Source organism: Madurella fahalii (genome assembly GCF_045866475.1).
Source record: "Madurella fahalii IFM 68171 DNA, scaffold_1, whole genome shotgun sequence".
Lineage (NCBI taxonomy): Eukaryota > Fungi > Ascomycota > Sordariomycetes > Sordariales > Madurella > Madurella fahalii.
The window spans coordinates 3,823,965-3,837,517 of NW_027263971.1; the positions used below are offsets into that span (position 1 = coordinate 3,823,965).

Sequence of the window (13,553 nt, forward strand, 5' to 3'; positions counted from 1 at the left end):
CAAAAGAGAGGCTTAGAGACCGTCTTGGCTTATCTAGTCGTCGTCACTGTCATAACGAAATGCGCCCTGGCGCCGGCATTGTTGAGCGCTTCGGCCGTAGGTTGATGACCATCTCGAGTTCACGGAGCATCCCTCGGCTCGCCTCGGCCTTCTCCTTGACAATCTCTCTCCGTTCTCGATCTTCCTTCATCCTAGCGATGCGTTCCTCTCTCGTCAGGAGGCTACGCGGCCGCGTGGGCAGAGAGACCGCCTCGAACACCTCGGCTTCGTCTGAATCACCTTTGGCACTGCCAAAACTCGAGCTTCGGGGTGATTCGCCTGTCAAGGCTCTTAATGCCTCCATCGCCCCTCCTTCCTCGACCGTGGTAAGCCCGCTTAGAGAGATAGCTGGGGAAAGCACGGTACTGAGAGATGACAGCCGCCTCTCGTTCCGGTCGATGCCAGAGGCCAGGGCAGCTTTGCCTTCCTCCCACGCTTGCGTTAACATCTTCAAGTCTTGTCCGATAGACTCGTACTGGGCCATGAGGCTGGGTCCCAGCTCAGACACATCCTCTGCTTCGTTGAGCGTCTTCTCCGACTCTTCTCGCAACAGCGCGAGCTTTGCCTGGAGGCCTCGGATGCCTGTAGAGAGCGAGTTGAGCTTTCTAAATTGGGATCGTCGCCGTTCCCTGTTCGGAGATAGCGGGAGCTTTGTCTCGGGGATAGTGGGGAAAGCTACTGGGGTTAGCAATTGAAGGTGTGAGGCAAACAGACGGATTCCTTACTCTCTTCTTGGCTGAGGAGATCACGAAGCCTCTCAAAGCTCTGGAATGTAACGTCGCATAAGGTCCTGAGCCCTTCCACGGCCGTGGACCATCGCAAGAAGTCGGTGTTGTCTCCCCTTGCCTCAAACGCAAGGAGTGAACATAATATGATCTTTCGAATGGTGTGGAAGCGGGCAGTTGCGATCTTCAACGACCGCAGTGACTCTTGGTCCTCAAATTCGCTTTCGGAGAAGCCCTGCATTGCGTCCGAGATGTCAAAGTCACTGATGTCGTAGACATCATGGTACTTTTCTAGGTCGAGCTGCTCGGCGAATCCCTTGATCGCCGCCGACACCTGCAAGTAATTCTGGATCATGTCGCACAGTCGCCCTTTCAACGCCTTGCGGAGCCTACCGCAGCGGCGGGTTTGAGATCTGTCCTCGATCCGGCTGATAGGAGGCAGAGGTGCGCTTCTGGACGCTGGTGTTAGTTCATCTGAGACATAGCGGGGGTTCGTCTCGACCACGCACATCCTGTATCCCCTAGAGACGAGCTCAACCTCCTGAATTAACAACAACGCTGCACTGGTGGCGCTGTCAAAGTCTTGCGACCTGGACACAAAGGTCGTGGCCTCCGTCAGCGCCTGGTTCCTCAGCTGCCGAAGCCATTGCTGCCGGAGATAGACGTGCGACACCAATCCGATCGCGACAAGGACTGCAGCCCCGAAGGTTACGCGCTTCTTGGTCAAGTGCGCATAGCCTCCAGAGTAAATCCAGCTGACTACCCATGCAACGACCAGCGCGGCCGCTGCCGTCGCCAACAACCCGGTTGATGTAGGCGTCACCTCATCTTGAGGAGGATCGGACGTGTCCTTTGGCCGGCTATAGTAACTGTGCTGCCCGGAAATAGAATGTCCGTTCAACAACTGCGACGCGACAATCGTGTACCGGAATTGCTCGATGAACTTGAGGTTGTCGGCACGGTCTATCCTCGATGCTACGGCTTTCTGTTGTACCAAATGGTCAGTACAACCCCGGCGCAACACAGTACGGGAGCATCCTCACCGAATACTTGTGCAGCGAACTCAGCCTGTTCGTCCGCGGGATGCCCAGGGATAGGGGGGCCGGGATCCTATTCCGGAACCGTTTCCTCACCATCGGTCTCCCTACCGGAGCGAACGACGGGCTCGACGGCGGCGACTCATCGTGATTATCCGAGATGGATGGCGTCGCCCAGCCTTGCTGTTCTTCGCCCTCGTCTGCCATGAGGTGACGTGTCAGATGTGTTTCTTCAAAGATGCCGTTTCCGGAGCTCGTGGAGTTTCGCAAGGCAAATAGACGAGATGTGCACCTAACCTTTCAGATAATCGGCAAGAGGTGTGTGGTCTTGTATGACGGTCTCCATGAATGGCGCGATTGCTGAACGGTAACGCGCGGCCGTGACACCAGTTCCCCATCTGCCCGCCGGTGCACACCAGAGACCGCCGTTCCGCCACCGACTTCGAATGACCGAGTGTCTCACAGAACTTGGCGCGCAAGACACGAGACACCAACCTGGCTGCAGACGAGGCCTCCGGTGGCGGCGACGACGGGAGATCGGTTAGGGCGCGTGTGATTTGCTAGCTTTGTGCGTGGTCACTTGGATAGCAGCCTTTGTGCATGTTTCGTTTCGAGGCCTCGATGCGCGCCGGCCAAAGGATGAAGATGGGGGGAAGAGTGCGGAGGAAATGGGGACCGGGCGACCTCCCTCGGCGCTACTCGACGTCTGTGTTGCTCCTGAAAGAGGCGATAATCCACCGAGATGACACTTCACACTGCGGGAATGCCGCTAAAGTGCTCATTAAATCTTGGGGAACATTTGGTGGATTGAGAAACGCAACCCTTGTCGCGTGGGCTTCATCATTAAACTTTCCAAGCTGAGGTGCGCATTACTGTATGATACAATCAGTACTGCCCCGGGCCGCGGTCTTTGAACGCGGTGGCGTCAGTCCTAACGTCATATTCAGCGCCTCGAATATTGCCTGCAGATGCACATGTTTCTCTCGCACATGAGCCTTGTTGCGCAACCAGCAACGGTGGCATCCCAGACTCTTTAAGCGTCATTTATTCCGTCTTCCTGTTGCCTCACACATGCTCGCTTGACCGCTAAGAATCGCATTACGCCCCTAAGATTGTTGTATCTGATCAACCCTGCTTCCAATTTCGGAAGGCCGGTTTGTAATTATGTTACCGTATCAGTACAACAGCCTGCCCCACTGGAGCTCCAGACCCATGTGGCGTTTATGACCCACTGGAGTGGGTAATGCTCCACCACACCGCGGCTCCATCAGATCGCAGCATCATCCATCAGCTTTGCAGCAACATCAACAATAGACACCAATTCACGTTGCTCCACGACGACGGAAGTGCTCACAACAGCCGAAACAATCTCCAGGTGCTCAGGTAACCACGAAACCGCCTCGATATCAAAGTAACAATCAGGCCCAACCTGCGGTCGGCGTCAATCGAAACGCGACGAATCCTCCAACCAGCCTCAACCCGACCAACCACAGCCCACCAGAAACAGAAACCATGCCCTCCCAACTCGAACTCGAACTCCAAATATCACCAATCGTGCAGGAATCCCTGGTTCACAACTCAAGGGTTCGCTCCTTCCTTCATTCTCCCTTCCCCGTCCCGTCCCTCTCTCCCCCCAGACCCGCCCGCAACCCGGAGCCGCAGATCCCCGATTTCACCGGCCGCGATCGCTATCACGCCCCGATCCAAGCTAACCACCCCCGCCATAGATCCTCCACAACCTACAATCCCTAACCGCCTCCCTATTCGGCGTAAGCGCAGGCATCCTCGGCCTCGAGTCCTACAGCGGCTTCCTCTTCTACCTTGTCTTCTCCCTCCTCACAGCGGCGCTCTTTTACCTCCTGCGCGTGGCGCCCACCTCCCTTTCCTCAGGCAAGGCCCCGCTCGACACGAGCAGGTACTTCCGGGGCCCCTTTGAGTTCTGGACGGGCGGCTTGTTGAATGGGTTGGCCGGGTTCATCCTTACGTGGACTTTGTTTTATGGGTTGGTAAGGGCATGAGCAATTGGGATCAGGCGTCATGGCGCTATGCTGGGGTGAATGACAATCTATTCGCAGCGAAGGAAGAGAGGATAAACAGTGATATGGGGCTGTATAAAATCTTGAGAAAAAAGAGGTTATGGAAATGACTATTGCGCTGCTCAGAAGAATATCATCTAGCTGCAGTTGGCTGGCAGAACGTCATCTATCCAGAAAGGAAAGGAAAGGATCCATCCTGTCTCCACGCAAAAAGCAAAGAACTCAGAACGTTGCTATGCAAACGCAAAAAGCAAAAATGCAGTAAAAAGCAAAAAAAGCAATCAATCGTTTCCCGCTCGCCCTTACTCCACAATCTCAACCACTTTACCTACGAACCCTTCCAACCCGGACTTGTCTTTGCTTCCGCCCTCGAGGATCAGGATGCGCGACCCCAACTCGACCCACTCCCGCGTTGACAATAATTCCAACTGCACCTCAACACCACTCACTCCCACGCCCTGGACCTGGATGTTCTCAACGTCCATGTCCTCAGCAAGGCCGAACATCTCATCGATCTCCTCCGCAGCCACCCTCCTGCCGCCGTCATCCTCGGGTTGGGCCCTCGACACGCGCAGGACCCGCGCCGCCGAGCGGACACTCGCCACATAGACAATGACCAGACTACCCACAGTCAGCGAGCCAACGCCCTGATTATCCTGGTCGAACACGGCCGTCAGCCCGCTGGCAGCCTGCAGCGACAGGCCCGACGAGACCATATGCTGGCTGGGGACGGCCAGCACCATGCCTTTACGCAGCCTCGGCGTCGTCGACGGACGGTTGGCCGCACCGATCTCCGCCTCGTCCTGGTTGGGTAGGTCAAACACCATCCCGATGGACCCGACCTGGCCAGCCGTGAGGGTCTGCACCGGCAGACGGAGGTTGCGGATGCTGACGATGGTCGCGGTATGCCACTCGCCCTTGATAGCCGACGCGGAGACGGCGTTCCTCGAAGCGGCCCGGCTGAGCTCCGCCGAAGAGGGGTGCGAGAGCGAGAGGCCGTAGCTACCACTGATGCTTGCGCCGGACGGCCGCTCCTCGGGGGTGGTCCCGTGCGAGTCGTCCTCGTCGGAGGGGAAGGGGCCGACTACCACCTTATCGCCGATCGACAGGCTGCCGAAGCGGAGGTACCCGGCCACGACAGTCCCGTGGTCGGTTTGTTGGTCGGCATCGCTTGTGGCTAAGGCGTAGGATGCTGGGAGGCTGAATTTGTCTTCAATGTGGAACAAGCAAGCCGGCTGCTCAGGGTTCAAGGCCGCGCCGATGTAATCGTGGGAGGTCGGGGTGGAAGGGAGAGGAAGGCTCTGGAGCAGGGCGTGGAGCGCGCCGACGCCTCGCCCATCAACCGCGCTGGTAAGTAAGATGGGGACGAAGGAGAACGGATCATCGCTCGCGTTTATGCAGCCCAGAACATCCCTGACAGACTCCTTGTCAAGGTCCGAGACGCGGTTGAGGTCAGAATGGCTTGCCGGACCCCCTTTAACCATTTTCGGTGTCCGGCCAGCCCGTTTAACACTGGAAAGGATTTTGCTGAGAGTAGTGGATATGCTCAACTTATTGGCTAGATCCAGTTTGGTGATGACAATGACCAGGGGAAGCCGAAGCCGGAGACAGAGATCGAGATGGGCGGAAGCTAGGTCAATACCGGCACTCGCATGCCCTAACACATCGAGTGCAGAGGATGTCGCCCCCGTCGTCGAGGTAAATTCGGCGCTGTCGGCCGCTATGCAAAGTAGAGTCCAGTGGGGCGCCCAACCTACGATGCCACGGAGGATAGTCCGCCGATAGCGAGGATGGCCAGCAGAGTCCAACAGGTAGACGAGGCGGCCATCCTTTGTGAAGTCATGGATATCAATCCAAGACTCGACCCCGCCGTGCGCGTAGTTGATGATGTCGCCGTCATTGTAACCAACAAGTTCCTGTGTAACAGACGAGGTGATGCCAGAAGCCACTTCGTGGAGGTGTTTGAGCAGGCCAAGCCGGCCTTTTCCACGCCCGTTATCAAGTGTTCCGGTTGAAAGCGTTCCTAACAGTGTCGATTTCCCCGACGTGGTCGGCCCGGTAAGCGTAACACGCAATTGATCGGTGGTGAGAGGTCCCTGCTTTGGGTCAGGTAAGGCCTCGGCTAACCGCGTTGTCCCTGGCGATCTCGAAGTGACCAGCGTTTGGCCGGAATCCCTCGGCCGTAAATCGGGAGTGATGAGGGCCTCAGCAACCCACAACTTGGCCCGCCGCCAAACGCCATCAGATCCTGGCCCCGGAAAATCCTCAGGGCCGCTTGGCTCAAGCCATGTGCAGTCCCCGACGACCAACATACGTAGAATTTCCACATTACATCCCAAGCTAGCGGCCATCACGCGAAGGGTAGCAAGACTCTCGTCCATCTCGTCCTTGGTCAAGCCCGCCAGTGTGCCATCGTCGGCAACACCAATCTCGTATAGCGCTCCCCTCGACGCCTCCAATCCGGGCAGCAATTTGCCCAGCTTGACTGGCGCATCTAGTGCAACGCTTTCGTCGGGCAGCTGTGGGATCACAAGCCCGGGAGAGGCAGTACCGGCATGGTACGGGCACGACTGCTGCAATCTCCACAGCAGTTGCGTGGTGAGATGTTCGAGGCGATCCTGGCGCGTTTGCGCCGAAGCGCTGGAGGGCCCCGGACTGATGAGGGCCGATTTCAGCGTCCTGGGGTCCGGAGGAGGCCGTGACTGGGTGGATCCGGAAATCCTAATCGCCGTGCTGATGCTCTCATACTTTCTCCGTGGTCTCAGGAGCAAGTGAAGCTTGTACTCGGTCGGTCCGTCCTGCGGCTCGGGCTCCAGCTTAGAAACGCCGTAGTCGGACAGTAGCCCAAATCCAAGAGAACCCCTCTGGGTTGCGGACCGATCCGCACAGGGGGGTTTCTTACGGGGCTCCCCCGGCCGAAGCCACGGAGAAGCAACCCTGGGCGGGTCCGGGTCAAAAGTAAAGACCGACATTGGAATCACCGATGAGCCAGCGTAGGAATGTGTCGAGGGTGGCGACGGGAAGAGAAGGGGCCGGACAAGGGTAGTCGTTGATGTTGATGAGTGAAATTAACGGGTTGGGCAGGATACATGTATTGCACAATCGGTAGTCATCGCAAGGGGGAGAAGCCGATGTATTCGTGGTATCATCTTGGATCTTCTAAGAGAAAAGAGAGAAAAGGGAGGAGACGGGCAGTGAGTCTGAACGGTGATGCCCCAACCGCAGCAGTACGAACCTCACCACGGGTGCCTCAGTTAAGAGAAAACATCTTGGATACCTGGCCTGTCAAGTGTGGGGAGATATGGTGAGAGAGTGAAGTTCCCGGGGCCGGTTGGTGAGGAAAGTAAACTTGAGGTGCGATGACTCCCATCTGATGGAAGGAACAGTGGCCTCAGAAGCATGCAGTGAGCTGATTGGCAGAAAAAGGTACTTAAATATTTGTACCTTCATCAAAAGTTGAGATGATCGGGTACTCAAAACAGGGCATTTTAATGCGGGGAATGTGTATCAAACCTCGTACCGACCTAACACAAACCAAAAAAAGAAACGCGCTTGATCGAATCCATCTATCCGGCACCTCAGTCGCTTCGCTCCAGATTATGAAAACAAAGCAAAGAAATATCCAGCGGGAGCGAAATCTACGAAGACACGACACACCGCATTTCGCCGCAGGCACTGCGAAAACGTGGACGTCAAGCACCGGGAACAGACTGCAGCCTTCCTCGAGAAGCGAAGATGGCGGTGTATAACGATGCGTACCCACCTCCCCCCCGATACCAATGCCAAGCGCAAGCCCAAACCCAGCCGCGAGAGATGCCGCACGTACAGTCGCAACAACCGACGATGCTGCAGGAAAAGCAGGAAACGAAGAGGTGCCGATTAAGATGGCTGCGCTGCTTTTTTAAGAAAGCGCAGTTGGAAGAAGGCAACAATGGAGATCAGGGCTCCAGTCCCAAGGTGAGAAGAGCCAAGCATATCCCCACTCATTTGGTGGCGAACCAGCGATGCACTCATGCACCTCTCCACTCTGCCTGTGGACACTGCCGCACAAGGGTCGTCAGCACTTGCGAGGCATGGGGTTGGACAGGCCGCCACCGTCATGGAGTTCCATTTTTACCGGTCCGTCCGCACTCTGGAACGAACCCAAGACACGGGCTTGTCAGGGTCCAGTCTGTCCAACCCGGCCAAAGCTCCACTCTGTGGCCCCGTCTGGCTATCCGCCGCCTCTGTTCGCAGCCAGCCCCTAATACCAGTTGATTTTCCCCCTTCGTCTCTGCTGCGGATTCGTCTCCCACATCAAGCCTGTTGCACCATCTATCTGTTCAAGTTGTACTGAGAAATCCGCTTGTAGCGTTCCATTATGGGAAAGTTCAGTTCGTTCCTCCGAAAGTCGAGCGATAAAGACAAGACCGACAAGAACCCCAGTCCCTCGAGCTCGAACCCCTACCTCCAGCAGCAAGACCCCCCTCAATACGATGGCAACCAGTACCACACCCAAAACTCACAGCCATACCCCGGTGCAGAGGCCGGTTCTCGTGTAGGCTTGCCATCAAGCGTGCGCCCGGGCGGTCTTCCGAACAAGCTTTCTTACGACGGTGTTGGTCGGAATGCTGCATATGAAAGCGACAAGACCTCACCTCCGCCAGCTTACAACCATGACAGCCATCAGCTCCCTGGATATGCCTCGCAACGAGGCACCTCCGGCCTGGCTTCCGGGTACCAGAAAGACAAGCTCGGAGCTTCAGATGGGTTCGGAAGAGACCGATTTGGCAGCCCTGCACTCCCGCAATCCAACCAGCACCCACCGCGTCCTACTCAGAACCAAGGAGGATATGGCGGGCTTGGTGACGAGAATGGGGCGTTGTTTGCCAACTACAGCGGCCCCCAGAAATTCGCCGCTGCTCAGAACCCCCCACAGCCCGGTGCACAAGCTGGCGGCCAGGGGCGCCCTATGAACTGGAACGAGATGACAGATCAAGAGAAGGAAGATTATCAAGTTCAAGAGACAAAGACTCAGATTGTGGACACGATCAGGGACACAAAAGCATCCGGTGCCCGCAGCGTTGCCATGGTAAACCAGTTCGTGAACGGAACGATGTCCATCAATGAACAGTTGATGCGGGACAGGGAAAGACTGCACCAAGCACATAGAAACTTGATTGGAACAGGTATTTCGACCTCCTAAGGGCAGTTATCATTGTGAAGTTACTAATGTGATGTGATAGGTACGGAGGTTGACAAAGGACGGGTGAATCTGTCTCATTTGGACGCCGCCAGAGCGCCTTTGCTCAACCTCATGGCAAACAGCAGTTCAAGGATAGCAGCCCGCGAGGAGAAGAAGACTGTGCGGCAACTGCAGCATGAAAAGGAGTTAGCACAACTAGACCAGGACGAGTTCGAGTCGACAGAGAAGTTTGCGAGAATGCAAGCGATGATGGAACAAGAGATGAGAGCGCGAGATGCTCAGGAGAAACAGGCTCAGCAGAAGACGCTTCTTGGCGGCAAGCCCAAAAATACCTGGATGGAGTTTGAGGACGATACCGGCGAACAAGCAGCGCTTAACGAGGAAATCGAACAACAAACGGCTGAGATCAGCCGTGGTCTGGGAGCAGCGAAAATGATGCTACAATTCCAACAAGAGCAGCTTTCACAACAAAATGACAAGCTTAAAGTCATGTCGGAACTTGTAAGTGATTTCGCTGACATTTACTCCTGGCGCCGGCTAACAGTTTCATCTCCAAGGCCGACAAAGCCCAGCACGGTGTCTCACGGAACCAGCTCCATCTCAACGCCAAACACGGTCGCTGACTTTTATTTTTTTCGTTTTTTTTCTTCGGGTTTATGAATCCACCTGTTTGGCATCACGGATGTGGTCTGTCTACAATCGCAGTTAGAATGGGAGTGCTGGTAATCATAATGGAGCTGCATTGTCCATTATCCATGGAAATAGTCCACTTGTCTTGTTTGCCATTGCCATCTCGGTTTTCATATCTGGTCCCCTCAGTGTCAAATCATACCCAAGTTTTTGGAACAAGGTCTCCGGTGAGAAATTGAGTATAACAAACGTATCTCGCAAGTGAGCCTCAGACATTTATCTTCCGTTGCGATAGAAATTCGTTGTTTCAAGGTAAACATAGATACTCTAGTACCTGTATTGTACACTGGACTTTGACCAAGGCGCTGACTTAAATCACGAACAAACCGAGAGGTGTTATTGTATTGCATACCGTTAAATTTCCTGATAGGGCTGGCATTTGCTTGGCCATTACTGCACTTCTCGACCCCGCAGCCAATCACTGTGGGTCAAAGTTCTCTCAAGAACATTTTCTGAAATAACTTCTTCCTCACCACACATTTTACGTCCCAGGTTACTGCTGCGCAAGACAGAAGGACAATATGTCTAAAAAGAGGAGGCACGAGGCCAGCAATGAGGTTGTCCGAGTCGGGGATAAAATAATATCGCTCGAAGGCTACCTATCAAAGAAGCAGAAGCAGCGGAACAAGGAAGCCTGTGCAAGCGATGAAGCTAGAGGACCGGATTCTGGTGCTTCGACACTACAGCCATCGCCATCATCACTGACACTGGATCCCGGTTCGGCGAAGCAAAATAATGCAGCAACCCCGTCTTCAAGTCGGCCATCAGGTGACCCGCAATACTTTGCAGCCCGGCAGGCCCTGCCTCTATGGACGCGCCAGGACGAGATCCGCCGCATACTGCGGCAGAAAGATGTTTTGGTCCTTGTTGGTGAGACGGGGTCCGGCAAGAGTACCCAAGTACCACAGTTTTTATACCAGGAAAAATGGTGTCAGAGAAAGAGGGTGAAAGTAAAATCCGGCGGAGACATCCAGGAGTTGGGTGTTGGGGGCATGATTGCAATCACACAACCACGGCGGGTTGCAGCGACGACACTCGCGCATCGAGTCTCCCGAGAAGCAGGCACGCCGCTAATTGGCAAGAAAGAGGGCGGCAGCAGCAACGGCCCCGTTTCCAAGGGACTGGTCGGCTACTCAGTTCGCTTTGACCATCGAGTCCCGCCGGGGACGCGTATTAAGTTTCTAACAGAGGGCATGCTGCTCCAAGAACTCCTTCGCGATCCTCACCTTAGGCAATACAGTGCCATCATTGTCGACGAAATCCACGAGCGGAGCGTGGATGTTGATCTCCTCTCTGGATTTCTCAAACAAATCGTTTCGGGAGATAAATCAGGACGGGGCGGGATCCCGCTGAAAGTTGTCATCATGAGCGCGACAGCCAATGTTGAACGCATCAGACGGTTCTATTCTGACACAGGGCCGGAACGCTCCAATGCCCTTTCCAGCTCCAACCCCAGGTCAGAGACTCCAGTCGAGTTCCTCCAGATCGAAGGACGGCAATTTCCCGTTGAGATCGTACATTCGCCAAAGCCAGTTCCTGACATTCCGGAAGCGCTCATCAAGTTAATCTTCAAATTACACACCGAGGAAGCGCTCTCAGACAAGTATGGCAGGAAGGATATCCTAGCATTCCTCACGGGGCAAGAGGAAATCGAAGCGGCCCAGAGATTCATCGAGGAGTATGCCACAACCCTTGCCGCGAACGTCCCGAAGGTCAAGGTCTTTCCTCTTTTTGGCCAGCTATCCATGGAGGCTCAACATGAAGCTTTCCAGCCGATCAAGGGCAGCTTTACGAGAAAAGTTGTTTTAGCTACCAACATTGCCGAGACTTCAGTCACGGTGCCCGGTGTGCGATACGTCATTGACTGTGGAAAGGCGAAAGTTAAGCAATTTCGGCCTCGGCTAGGCATGGAATCTCTGCTGGCCAAGCCAATCTCGAAATCCTCGGCCATCCAGAGGGCCGGACGAGCCGGACGAGAAGGGCCCGGCAAGTGCTTCAGGCTTTACACCGAAGAGACGTATGAGACGCTACAGAAGACCGACCTCCCCGAGATCCTGCGCACCGACATCCTCAGTGCCATCTTGACAATGAAAGCAAGGGGGATCGAGGACGTTCTGGCCTTCCCTTTGATGGATCCCCCGGAGCTCGAATCGGTCGAGAAGGCGCTCTTGCATCTCCATGTCCTCAGCGCACTGGCGGACGACGGAACCATCACGGAGACTGGCCGCAAAATGGTGCTATTCCCCGTAACACCACCCTACGCTCGGGTCCTCCTGGCAGCCGCAGATCCTAAATACGACTGCCTGCTGGAGACAATTGATATCATATCCTGCATCACCGCTGGCGAAGACATCTTTCTCCAGATTCGGTCGGAGGAGGCGAAGGAAGAAGTCGAAGAATTCCGGAAGGATCTCTCTCGCCGTGAAGGCGATCTTCTGACTTATCTCACAACGATGCAGCGCTACGCAGCCGAGAATGCTGACCGCGGCCAGTGGTGCAAAGAACGGAAGATCAACATCAGAAACATGAAACAAGCCCTAAACATCCGGAAACAGCTTCGTGGCCTCTGCGTGCGGGAAGGAATGATGGACCAACCACTCCCAGATCCTCAACCATTCACGCCGACATCGCCAGAGCAGGCAGCCCTCATTCTTAGGTGCTTTCTGAAGGGTTTTGCGTTGAAGACGGCGATCCTAGCACCGGATAGCAGCTACGTGACTTCTCATGGCAAGCACGTCGTCGCAATTCACCCGTCGAGTGTATTGCACGGGCAGAAAAAAGAGGCCATCATGTTCCTAGAACACGTGTATACCCAGAAGAATTACGCAAAGAAGGTCAGCGCAATCCAGGCTTCCTGGATAGCCGAGGCTCTAGAATAATCAGAATTAGAATATACCTCCTCGCGTCTGCCGCGCTTGATGGAACAGCGCTATTTATTTTTATTTTATTCACCAACTGCCTACATTGGTGTTGACCTTTGCGGCCCAAATCCTAAGGGTGGTCAATGAGTTGATATTCAGCAATGGGTGGGATCAGGACAGTGTAACTCGTGGCATGGATCATACTGTGCGGGGCTACTATCTTGGGAGAGTCCCTCAACAGGGACCGCGTTGACCGGAGACACTTACCGTGGTGTCACACCACCCAAGAACACGAGGAGAGTTCTGGCCTTCACTATTGGAAAGAAAAGTATGAAATAGGCGGAGACTACAGTAACTCGCCGCAAAGATGAGATCGTCTGTCCGCCTCCTAGCCTCGGCAATGCCTTCGGCAAAGGGCATGTCACCCGGCCCGATGGCTCTCCTCCCACCTATCCACCTCTACCGGCGCCTCCTGCGCGCACATAGGAAACACCTGCCCTCGGAAATGCGTGTTTTAGGCGACGAGTATGTGAAAGCCGAGTTCAGGGCGCACCGGAACGTCGATAACCCGGTTCACTTGGTAAGCACCATGCCTCTGACCTCGCATATATATAACTGGTGTAGTCGTGACGATGGATTTGATGTTATTGCTCTCGAACAGTGTGTGTTGACAGTAGGGTACAGATTGGATTCCTCACAGAGTGGCAACTGTATGCGCAAAAGATTGAAGGAGATGCTTGGGTAGGCGAGAAGCTCGATCAGGGCAAGATCGAGAAGATGAGCAGTATGGATCTCTCATCCCTATCCATTGCCGCTACCCGGTCATTAGCGTACTTGAATGGCAGAAGTGGCGATTCAACGTGCTAACTATCGTGGGAAACAGATGAGCAGCTTGGTCAGTTGTATGAACTTATGAAGGCAATACAAAAGCGTGGCACGGAAGAAGGATCAGAGCCATGAGATATGAGCTGTATGTGTAC

At 54.8% G+C, this 13,553-nt stretch overlaps 6 protein-coding genes across 6 annotated transcripts; 4 read left to right on the top strand and 2 right to left on the bottom strand.

Annotated features, from left to right (window-relative positions):
* Window positions 1-49: 49 nt before the first annotated feature.
* Window positions 50-2,147, bottom strand: MFIFM68171_01189 (Vezatin; the record flags this gene model as incomplete). Its single annotated transcript, XM_071056611.1, has 5 exons — window positions 50-714; window positions 765-1,216; window positions 1,274-1,749; window positions 1,808-2,001; window positions 2,099-2,147. 5 exons carry the CDS (start codon window positions 2,145-2,147, stop codon window positions 50-52), a joined length of 1,836 nt encoding a protein of 611 aa, XP_070912712.1.
* A 1,166-nt stretch (window positions 2,148-3,313) lies between these two features.
* On the top strand, window positions 3,314-3,819 carry MFIFM68171_01190 (Rab5-interacting protein-domain-containing protein; the record flags this gene model as incomplete). Its single annotated transcript, XM_071056612.1, has 2 exons — window positions 3,314-3,385; window positions 3,529-3,819. The coding sequence occupies 2 exons, from the start codon at window positions 3,314-3,316 to the stop codon at window positions 3,817-3,819; spliced, it is 363 nt and encodes a 120-aa protein (XP_070912713.1).
* A 320-nt stretch (window positions 3,820-4,139) lies between these two features.
* Window positions 4,140-6,809, bottom strand: MFIFM68171_01191 (GTP-binding protein 2; the record flags this gene model as incomplete). The annotated part of the gene is made up of 1 exon (XM_071056613.1): window positions 4,140-6,809. One exon carries the CDS (start codon window positions 6,807-6,809, stop codon window positions 4,140-4,142), a length of 2,670 nt encoding a protein of 889 aa, XP_070912714.1.
* Window positions 6,810-8,197: 1,388 nt separating this feature from the next.
* On the top strand, window positions 8,198-9,645 carry MFIFM68171_01192 (uncharacterized protein; the record flags this gene model as incomplete). The annotated part of the gene is made up of 3 exons (XM_071056614.1): window positions 8,198-9,005; window positions 9,063-9,523; window positions 9,580-9,645. The coding sequence occupies 3 exons, from the start codon at window positions 8,198-8,200 to the stop codon at window positions 9,643-9,645; spliced, it is 1,335 nt and encodes a 444-aa protein (XP_070912715.1).
* Window positions 9,646-10,233: 588 nt separating this feature from the next.
* prh1 (Salivary acidic proline-rich phosphoprotein 1/2) lies at window positions 10,234-12,591 on the top strand (the record flags this gene model as incomplete). Its single annotated transcript, XM_071056615.1, has 1 exon — window positions 10,234-12,591. The coding sequence occupies one exon, from the start codon at window positions 10,234-10,236 to the stop codon at window positions 12,589-12,591; it is 2,358 nt and encodes a 785-aa protein (XP_070912716.1).
* A 349-nt stretch (window positions 12,592-12,940) lies between these two features.
* On the top strand, window positions 12,941-13,533 carry ACU17 (Bifunctional NAD(P)H-hydrate repair enzyme; the record flags this gene model as incomplete). The annotated part of the gene is made up of 3 exons (XM_071056616.1): window positions 12,941-13,153; window positions 13,258-13,357; window positions 13,457-13,533. 3 exons carry the CDS (start codon window positions 12,941-12,943, stop codon window positions 13,531-13,533), a joined length of 390 nt encoding a protein of 129 aa, XP_070912717.1.
* Between the last annotated feature and the right edge of the window lie 20 nt (window positions 13,534-13,553).